This window comes from Mustela nivalis (assembly GCF_964662115.1).
Source record: "Mustela nivalis genome assembly, chromosome: 8".
Taxonomy (NCBI): Eukaryota; Metazoa; Chordata; class Mammalia; order Carnivora; family Mustelidae; genus Mustela; species Mustela nivalis.
The window spans coordinates 102,578,261-102,589,111 of record NC_139027.1 but is presented as its reverse complement, the minus strand read 5'-3'; the positions used below and the strand labels follow the sequence as shown (position 1 = coordinate 102,589,111).

The 10,851-nt window shown below is 43.4% G+C and overlaps 1 protein-coding gene and 1 pseudogene across 3 annotated transcripts in view; one reads left to right on the top strand and one right to left on the bottom strand.

Annotated features, from left to right (window-relative positions):
* The first annotated feature begins 1,452 nt into the window (after positions 1-1,452).
* Positions 1,453-2,067, top strand: LOC309870763 (peptidyl-prolyl cis-trans isomerase A pseudogene; annotated as a pseudogene). The gene has a single exon. The product of its transcript is annotated as a peptidyl-prolyl cis-trans isomerase A pseudogene (transcript).
* A 2,333-nt stretch (positions 2,068-4,400) lies between these two features.
* SNX5 (sorting nexin 5) overlaps positions 4,401-10,851 on the bottom strand; it is a 28,710-nt gene continuing 22,259 nt past the window's right edge. For both annotated transcript variants that reach the window (XM_082743184.1, XM_082743183.1), the window contains 4 exons: positions 10,759-10,845; positions 9,052-9,211; positions 5,761-5,846; positions 4,401-4,601 (listed from right to left, as the gene is read on the bottom strand). In XM_082743184.1, coding sequence (XP_082599310.1) covers positions 4,551-4,601; positions 5,761-5,846; positions 9,052-9,211; positions 10,759-10,845 — 384 coding nt within the window. In that variant the 3' untranslated portion in view covers positions 4,401-4,550. The remainder of the gene's footprint in view (positions 4,602-5,760; positions 5,847-9,051; positions 9,212-10,758; positions 10,846-10,851) is intronic.

Here is a 10,851-nt window from a genome sequence, read left to right as displayed (position 1 = left end):
TTAACCCACTGAGCCACCCAGGCACCCCTGTGTTAGTAACTTCTATACCCAATGTGGACCTTAAACTCACGACCCCGTCACACTCTTCGAACTGAGCCAGCCAGGAGTCCCTAATAACAGATTTTTATGGGATGTGTAAAATAGAGGACTTTTACTTTCTAGTTCATATATATTTTTACTATTTGGATTGCTAAGTATGTATTGCTTTTATAGTCAGAAATAAAGATTAAAGAGAGGTGCCTGGGTGGCTCAGTGGGTTAAAGCCTCTGCCTTTGGCTCAGGTCGTGATCCCAGAGTCCTGGGATCAGCCCTGCATCAGGCTCTCTGCTCAGCAGGGAGCCTGCTTCCTCCTCTCTCTGCCTGCCTCTCTGCCTACTTGTGACCTCTGTCAAATAAATAAATAAAATCTTAAAAAAAAAAATGAAGATTAAAGAAATAAGTAAATGCCCTTTAAATGGCAACAAAACCAACTTCTAATAGGGAACCTTTGCTCTGCCCATCCAGGCAAGGGGAGCCATGTGTCCAGGGGATGGGATAGGGAAGGGTTCTCCTGGCCATCCTTCCAGGCTTGTCACTTGGCCCAGCTCTGAACCAGCTCCCTTCCCATTACCTCACAGCTGTCTGACACCAGTCCCAGAGGGAGCAGCCTCAGCAACAGACACTGCGTTTTGGGTTAGCAGGGATCAGACGCCCACCTGAATCCTGGAGAGGACTGCTGGTCTGGAACACCCCACCCAGAACTTCAAATCTCAGGTCCCATGACATTTCTCTTCCTGCCTCAAAATGATCCTTTGAGGGGCATCTGGGTGGATCAGTTAAGCATCTGCTTTTATGATCAGGTCAAGATCTCCCACCCTGGGATTGAGCCCCACACCCGGCACCCTGCTCAGCAGGGAGCCTGCCTCTCTCTCTCCCTGCTTCTTCAAAGGAGTGGCTCAGCCAGTTGAGTGCTAGCCTTTGGCTCAGATCATGATCCCAGGGTCCTGGAATTGAGCCTCATGTTGGGCTCCCAGCTCAGAAGGAAGCCTGCTTCCTCTCCCCTATAAGTACTTTTAAAAAACAAATTTTAAAAAAAAAGGGCGCCTGGGTGGCTCAGTGGGTTAAGCCGCTGCCTTCGGCTCAGGTCATGATCTCAGGGTCCTGGGATCGAGTCCCACATCGGGCTCTCTGCTCAGCGGGGAGCCTGCTTCCCTCTCTCTCTCTGCCTGCCTCTCTGCTTGTGATCTCTGTCAAATAAATAAATAAATAAAATCTTAAAAAAAAAAAAAATGATCCTTGGAGCAACTGCAGGACTACCAGGCTTCCCTGCTTGGTTGCACCCGGAGACGGCCCACAAGGGGGCGTGTGGCTGCCCTGGGAGACTCTGCCGCCTATAGGCAGAAAGCTGATGCTGCAATGCACTCTCCTATCTGCAGGAAAAAGCTTCGAAGTAAAATCCACCCCTTAGGCTTGCGGGAGGCGCCTGCACCCCTGCGGGTGGAGCTGCGGCGGGCGCCGCGGGGCGGGGGCTTCCTGGCAGGCGCGTCGGGAGCCCCAGCGCAGGCACGCGGCGTCAGTTACATGTAAAGTGGGTCCCACGCCCCGCGGGGACTCCCGGTGCAGGACGGCCCCCGGGAGCCGACGGGCTGTTCGCAGACAAGGTGCCGAAGACGGCAGAGAACTTCCGTGCTCTGAGCACCGGAGAGAAAGGATTCGGTTACAAAGGTTCCTGCTTTCACAGGATCATCCCGGGATTTATGTGCCAGGGTGGGGACTTCACACGCCATAATGGCACTGGTGGTAAGTCCATCTACGGGGAGAAGTTTGATGATGAGAACTTCATCCTGAAGCACACGGGTCCTGGCATCCTGTCCATGGCCAATGCTGGATCCAACACGAACGGCTCCCAGTTCTTCATCTGCACTGCCAAGACCGAGTGGTTGGATGGCAAGCACGTGGTCTTTGGCAAGGTCAAAGAGGGCATGAACATCGTGGAGGCCATGGAGCGCTTCGGGTCCAGGAATGGCAAGACCAGCAAGAAGATCACCATTGCTGACTGTGGACAGATCTGATCAGTCTGACTCGTGTTTTATCTTAACTACCCGACCATTCCTTCTGTAGCTCGGGAGAGCGTCCCTCTACCCCTGCCTGCTCGAACTACCCCAGAATCTCCACTCGCTGCAGTTCTGCAGGTTCCATGGTTCCTTACCCCCAGGCCTAGCTGGATCTCAAAGTTCAGTTAATGATGAAATAAAACCTAAACCACAAAAAAAAAAAAAAAAAAAAAAAATCCACCCCTTAAAGGGCTGAGTCTAGCATGCTTTCAGTGAACCTCAAAAGGTGGGCAAGGCAAACGGTGACACCCCAAAAGATGAGGGCGGGCCAAGTGGGGAGGTAGCTGACCCATAGCTTGCTCTGGTTTTACATACCACGGTGGTCTTCCCTTGTCCGTCACCTGGCAACCGTGGCTGTGCAAGCTACAATGCAACATCCCTAGGATCACCAGGGCTCGCTCACTTTACTGACACCCCTACAAATCATTCCAAAGTGACCCCAATTCACCCAAAGGCCTTAAAACACTTCAGAAAGTTCTAAGTCCACCTCCACACTCAGAAGGTTCCTTAGCAGCTAGTTTGCAGCTTGCCTTTCCCCTGCAGAGGTACACATATAGGTCACCTTTGCTCTGCTCCCCCACCCACACAGACATGCCAGCATCTAGCACACTGACTCACCTTCATGTTCCAGGACGTTGGCTACCTCTCTACGGTCCACCTGGTTCCTCGGGAATACTGAGTGTAAGATAGCCCAAAGACAGGCATGGCTCTGATGATGGACACCGGTGGGAAAGGGCTGGAAACACTCCTCACCCACACAGATCCCCATGGTTTCCTGGAAATGACCAACAGGCCCAGTCATGACTAAAAGACAGTTAAGCCTTGAAGCATGCTGTGCCAGCAGCTGGAGCTCCTTAAACCAGTTGTGACCCAGGGATACTAAGTCACCTACCCCAACAACACTTAACATTTATGCTATGAACAGTATAGTGTGGGGCTGTCAGGTTAAGCAGAAGATAAATATGGTCAGAAACCAGACTGGAGTTAAAACTGCTTAAATTCATTTTGTGCACTATGCTTCCTAAATATCTGACATGGAGAAGCAAGCTTCTGTGTCTGACCCATTTATAAATTTAGGTACCAGGTTCATTTAACTGGCTGGGTGTGCAAGTTAGACTTCAGTAACGGTTTAATACAAGAAAAACAGCTCCCAGTGATGTTCAGACATCAATATTCTGCAACCTTTGTACCAGTTACAGCTAATCGAAGAACAGGGTAGAGCACCTGGGTAGCTTAGTCGTTAAGTGTCTCCTTTGGCTCAGGTTGTGATCCCAGGGTTCTGATTTTGAGCCCCACATCGAGCTCCCTCAGTGGGAAGCCTACTTCTCCCACTCCTACTCCCTCTGCTTGTGCTCCCTCTTTCTGCCAAATAAATGAATTGAAAAAAAATCTTTAAAAACAAAAAAAAACAAGAAACAGAAAATCACCAACTTTATATATAGGGAAACCCCTAACAGGTACTACCTTAAATGCTGAGTTATCACCAACAACATGAGCTATGTGGCCTGAGAGCACTGTATCACTTACGCTAAGCCTGTAAGAAGTGCAAACCCAAATTGAACCCATGAGCAAGCCAGACAAATCCAGATATAGGGACCTTCTAAAACACTGGCCACCAGTAGCCTCAAGAACAGAGGGTAGGACGGTGGGCAGAGACCTTGAAGCCCTAGGGCACACTTGATTTTTCTTTTCCACAAAAACACTCCGTATGGTAACATGATTTATTATTTTATTATACACTTTATAAAAAGTACACACACACACACACACAGACACACACACACACACCTCCCCCTATGGTCAGGAAGAGGGCTCACATCTTAACATAGGCAGGCCGTATTATTTCTTACACCCTAAGTTATTTCTTGCCCCTCAAATATACCCCAACTACAAAATATGGAGCTGCAAAGGGTATATAAAGACAAATGAAATTTTTTTGTTCTTGTTATAATAAAATCACTTAAGGTGACTAAAGAACCATGAGTGTAGGGGAGGGGGATCACAGTAAGGAATGGAATGTGTATACTACCTGCAACAAACAGCTGACTTCTCTGTCATCAGTGGCACCTACTCTAAATTAACTGGTTTGTAGGGATATGGGCACATGAAACCATGAGACAACATGCACCAGGCCATTGCTTATACTTGGTTCCAGAAGGCACGTTTCCTGCACTCTTTAATAACTAAAGGCAAATTACAGGAAGACCCAGTATGTACATTCTGACCATTCTGAGGTATTAAATACATAAGGAAAAGATTAGTTATGTCCAAGTAGCATGCAATAGAAATATTTTTAAACCAACATGGTTAAGTGTTAAGATTTTTAGAAATCAAAATATTTATTCACATAATTTTAAACTGAAGTCAAAGGTACTAAATCTTCTGTGGTAATGATTTAAGTGCAAGTGATGCTGGCTTTCTTTCACATTCGCCTCCTTCATTCAGAGAAAAGGCAGATCAGTTGTTCTTGAACAAGTCAATGCAGCTCTGCAGGAGGGAGACATTGTTCTGGAAGACAAAAATCAAGGTAGACCAATGCATCTCTCTAGAGTCCAGACCTCCTACGTATCTGTAAGAATTTGACTCAAACCCACCAACTTAAAGCTTTTCATAAGAGATTTAAAGCCAACCAAACTGGGTTATCTTTTTCTTCATTAAATCACAACTGCACCTCATGCTACAACGTGCACCCCAATTTCATGTTGGTGAGTTCCTCACCCTCTGAGGGTCTGGGGCCACCACCTGGAGAGGCTCACAGCTGCCACTCCAGGTCTGCTCTCAATTAAATCCTGCCAATTTCGCTGTGACCTAAACTAAACGCTACAGAAGAGTTATTCTTGAAACTGAAGGCCTTGGAAAGACCAGATAAAAAGGTGTAAAAATTAATTATGAGTGAGATTATAAATTATGAATACTCATAAAGGTCTAGCACAAATTCCTTTACAAAGTTCTCACTTAAAAGGAATTGAGAAAACTCCGAACACCCTGAACACCATGGGTATGATTTACATATACAGGACACTCTAAAACCCCAATTTAAAAGGTCATACACAACAAGACTTGAACTTAATCAAAAAGTAAATAAACGGTGTGGTCAAAATAAAGAAACTCAAAATACACACGTATGTTCAAAGTCTTCCTGCTTAACCAATGCTGACTGGCCAGTTCCCTCCTACTGTGGCTCCCTGCTGATCCTGTAGCCCTGGGCCAGACAGCACTGCTGGACTCACATGCAGCTGCACCCAGGAGCCGCGTGAAAAGCCATGCCCAGAAACTGAGCCAACTGCTCCGGGCAACACTTTAAAGGCTCCTTAAGGAGATTCTAAAGCATACCCAACACTGAGAACCATTTTTCTCCACCTGTTCTGTACCAAATTAAGCTACAAACCTTAAATATACAAGGAAGTTCTTCCTTTCTAAACAAAAAAAATTAAATATCCTAAGACACTAATATGCTCTTCTCAAAAACACTATTTCATCATATTTTACAGAATTTTGGTTTGCAGAAGAAAAAATAATCCAACAAGTAACTCCTGCCTATATCACAAGAGATTAATACCAGAAAGCAAACCTCATCTGCCAATGATACTGGGATGGTGAGCTGGGAAAATAACTGGGGCGGGGTCTGGCCTAAAAAGCTGGCTTAATTTAAAGGAAAAACACTTACCCTGGCATGCTTTATTTCCAGTTCAGACATTTCAATTAAATTCTTTCTAAATGCTGCCACTCTCTTTCGTTTGAAATTGACTAGTTCTAGAAAAGAAAAGTTACCAACAAAAGCTGAACAATTTTAATCTTTAATTTCCAAACATCATTCTTACATATAATCTCCAACACTTTGATACACACATTTTCTCCTATTTTTTATTATCTCTGCAAACTGGGACATGTACCTGACATTTTATGGACAATATAGTGATGTGCCTGCCTTTGTCTTTATGTATTCAAAGATTTTATTTATTTGAGTGAGAGAGAGAACATGAGCAGAGAGGGAGTGAGAGGGAGAAACAGACTCCTCTGCTGAGCAGGGAACCCAACTCGCCGCTGGATCCCAGGACCCTGGGATCATGACCTGAGCTGAAGGCAGATGCTTTACCAACTGAGCTACCCAGGCGCCTGCCTTTGTTTAAGATTTTATTTTATTTATTTATTTTTTAAATTTTTATTTATTTATTTGACAGGCAGATCACAGAGAAGCAGGCAGAGAGAGAGGAGGAAGCAGGCTCCCTAATGAGCAGAGAGCCCAATGTGAGGCTTGATCCCAGGACTCTGGGATTGTGACCTGAGCTGAAGGCAGAGGCTTTAACCCACTGAGCCACCCAAGCGCCCCTAAGATTTTATTTTTAAGTTATATCTACACCCAACGTGGGGCTCGAACTTATAACCCTGAGATCGAGTCGCATGCTCTTACCTACTGAGCCAGCCAGGAGCCCCTGTCACTGCCTTTAAAATGAGCACTGCACCCAATTACTAAACATCAAAATTTAGAGAATGCCACGGACTACTTGGAGAATCTACGAAATGAACAGTCTTGCCCTAAACCTCTAGCTACCAGTACTTATGGAAAGAAGGCTGGGGAGGTGGTGAGCCACACATACATAACCTGCACCTACATCCATTTCTTTAAATTATTTTTAAACTTTGAAACTACTGCTTACGCTCAGACAGCTTCTCTGTAGACAGAGCTATACAATGTGCCCTTTACATCTGTTGTTTCCTATCACCAAACACTATTCAGGATTAATGCCCCATTAGAAATTAGGGTAAGTCAATAAGTACTTTCTCCCCTGGATTCCTTCCATAAACCCAGTTCTGACCATCACTCCTTTGGTCAAAATCCTCTCCAGCTTCAGCTGGGGGTCCAGTCCTCAGGAGCAAACTTACCCACCTGTACCAGGTCTAATGTAGCACTGGCCTAAAGAAAGATCAAGCAGCCAACATTTAAAAGTAAAAACTTGCAAAACATATTATCATGATGGGTTAATTACCTTGGATATACTAAATAGGTCTTCGCAGAGGCCAAGATAAACTCACCTTTCCTCTAGGCCTGCACCCAGGACCAGGACTCAACGCTAACCTGTCTCATCTCCCGTTGATGCCTGTTCACACCACCTTCATTTGTACTATGCTCGTTCAACTGACTATCAGTTCAGTCATGAATTTCAGGAAGAACCTGGACCAGAGGCAGACAAGACCCATTCACTGCAGTATTCTACATAATACTGTACTTTTAAATACAGTATAACCAGACTTACATTTTGAATAAAGGGGATAAAATCTAATACAGGAACAAACCTTAGGCAAGGACAGGCCTAAACTGGCACCGCTATAAAGACTTGTGGTTTTTCTTTAATCTATTCTGAAGCTGTCAGAGCTAGTAAACTCTGGCCTATGTAATATCGTAAGATTTCAACCCAGTAGTTTTTTAAGTTTGTTCTTTTCCTTATAAATTAGCTAATTAAACAAAGGGCAAGATTTATTTTACTATGCTAGTAAGGAGGTTCCTCTGAAAAATAATCCAAAAGCCATGTGCGCATATCTGCATGCCCTTTTCAAGATTTTTGTACAGAGCAGCTCTGACTCTTACAGTTAAGGAATTACAGTACTGAAAACAATGAGCCAAGACAATGGAACTCTACTGCTCACTGCTGGTTATCAGGACATTATCAGATAATGTCCTGGGGGGGGGGGGGGGGGTAGAAATGTTCTCAGAAAACAAAGTCCTAAAATGAGACAGGGATTTTTCAAAGAAACCCAAGTTTGGGATGAATCAGGTACAGAGTATCACTACAATTACATTCACATCAGGAAATTAACATTCTTGGGTGCCTGGGTGGCTCAGTCAGTTAAGCATCTGCTTTCAGCTCAGGTCATGATCCCATGGTTCTCCTCAGGCTTCCTACTACTCTGTGGGAAGCCTGCTTCTCCCTCTCCCTCAGCTGCTCTCCCTGCTTGTGCTCGCTCATGTGCTCTGTCAAATAAATAAAAACTTAAAAAAAAAAAATGACTCTAATAATGACAAGGAAGGAATTGCGGAAAAGGGAAGGCTTATGTTTAAAGGGTAATGATGCCAAGGGTGTAGGAAGAGAATGCTAGAACTAGGGGAAAGGAATCACTTTTCTGCAACCATCACAGTAAAGGCTGGCTCAGACAAGAATCAACACAGACTAAATTTAGGGAGAAAGTATGATGAAAAGCAGGCTATCTGCAAGGTCTTAAATTGTCTCCCCACACACTGCTGATTAGCAGCACAGGGAAAAAAATTAACTATACAGTGAAGAAATTGGGTAACACCTTGATTGGATAATCAAAATTAACACCACAAATGAGCAGAAAATGGAACATAAAGTGCCCTCAGATGCGACACCTGAAAGACACAGAACTCAGTATTCTGCACAAACAGAACCTATTCATGACAGAACAGATATTCCAAAAATGAGGAACACTATTCACTATTTACAGAGCCTGTGGTCCTTTTGGGGACAAATGTCCTTTTAAAAAAAAGGCGGTGGCAGGGATCCCTTCCAAATTAAAGGAGACATAAGAGCTATGGTAGCCTAATGGCAACCCTAGACAGGAATATGTTGTTGGGACAAACAACAAACTGAGACTATAGACAACAGGCTGGAGTGTATTTTATCTAAGTTAACCAAAGTCAGTAAGTATACCGTAGCGATGTAAGAGAAATACACAACAAAAAGGTTTTTTTTAGGGATGAAAGGACAACAGACAGAACTTAATCTCAAAGGACTGAAAAGGGAAAACAAAAACAAAAAACAAAAAAACCCACCCCATGTGCATTGTGCAAGTAAGGAAGCAAAAGAGGCAAACTGGACAACTAGGGGACTCCTGGAAAAGAATGCATAGGTGTTCTCTGCATTATCTGTGCAACTTTTCTCTACAAGTTTGAAATTACTTCCAAATAAAAAGCAAGAAGTAAAAAGTAGGCCCGTTCAACCTTCTTTTGCAGATTCAGAAAGCTGTTCAAATTTCTGGCAGCATTCCTGCTGGTGCGCCTCAGCCAATTTGACATCTTTGCTTTTCAACCGGGCCTTATCCAAGGCTTTGTTTGAGTTCTCATAGTCAGTAAGGGCTTTGGTGCGTCTGTATAAGAGATCCTGAGAAAAAAATTAACAGACAGGACATGGTAGTTAAACTTATCCTGAAAGATTGCTAGAGACCAAAATGGGAAAACTAAGTATCTAAACTACTCTAAAATTTAAAAAAAAAAAAAAAAAAAAAAGTGGGGGGGCGGAGGCAATGCAAGGCCTGAAATGTCAAAAGGCAACAATCTAGTCCACTTCTACCTCCCCCTTCTATTGTGTGTTTTGTTTTGTTTTTAATTTCAAGATTAGCCTGGGGGCAATAATCCTTGCAGCACTGTTGAGGGCTTTTTGAAATTCTTTGTATGGATTAAAAACACCCCCCCCCCAACAAAACAAAAACCCCAACAGTGAAAACTAAAGGATCAAATCATTTCCATGATTCAATCATGGAAAGCAGTTTCAGAAAATTAACCACCTTCTACCAGAACAGAAAGCACCGTTGGGCGTGTCAAGTGATGCGACTAAACAGTGAGGCAGCAGAAGAAAGTTGTTCTAACCTCACCCCACTACAAGGCCTGCCTCAAGTCCATCAGAGGCTCTCATCTGAAATAAAGACTATTTGCAATCTCCAGCCAAGTACAAGTTACTTCCTTATTTAAAACAGAACAGGTATGGGAGGTTCAACATACATGTGTTTTAAAAACCTGGGTTTATCATCATTTCAAGTCCATTAAAAAAGGAAATAAGAAATATAGTCTAATGTATATAAAAATATAAAACTAAGGAAATATGTCAAAAGACAAATTAACTACATATGAAACTATGAGTAAAATAATGAATTTCTACTTCCTAATGACACTCACGGCAGTGTTATGCCCAGTGAATGCATGTTTCATTCCCAAAGGTCATTTTGCTTACCACTTCGTCTTGTTTTTAGTAAGTAATTATTGGTTTATAGACTCAAAACTGCAATTCAATAAAAACTCACAAAATCCCCAAACCTTTTCTCCCTCAGAAACACTTGTGTTCAGTTTTACCACATCCAATAGCCTATAATCCCCCAAATTTCTATCTGTTCACTTGGCACCACCCCGACTGCTCCTGATACAAACTAAGGATACAATGCCACAAAAAGGTATGATACTGCAGAAAAATTTCAATCTAAAATGGAACCAGAAGCTATGAAATGGAGAATCTCACATGTGCCCTCAAAAGAATAGAACCTAAGAACTAAGAGACTGATTTCAAATGCCCAATTTACAGAAGACCACAAGATACTTGTCTCCTGAGTTATCAACTCACTTCTTGGTAGAAATATCCTCCAGCCAAATGAACTTACTGTTTGGATGTCCCTCTCTTCACACTCCTACTAAACACAAGCCCAGCCCAAACCCTTAATGCACTTGCCTGTAGCTTGCTACAGCATCTGTTTCCTGAACTGCAATTCCCAAATCAGCTCGATTTCTGGCCAAACTATCTCAGTTTACTGAATTTATTATTTACACAAACAATCCTGACAAATTCCCATCTCTTTTCATTTTCAACAACGAAATACATCTCTAACATGAAACCTCTTCTGGGTAATGCAACGTGGTCTTGTATTATAACTGCTGCCTTACCTTAGCAGCCTCTATGTTGAGCATGTAGTATCGGAGAAGCTCTGTCAGCTTTAAGTCTTCATCGGAGGAGACTCGACTTTCTACTTTCTAATA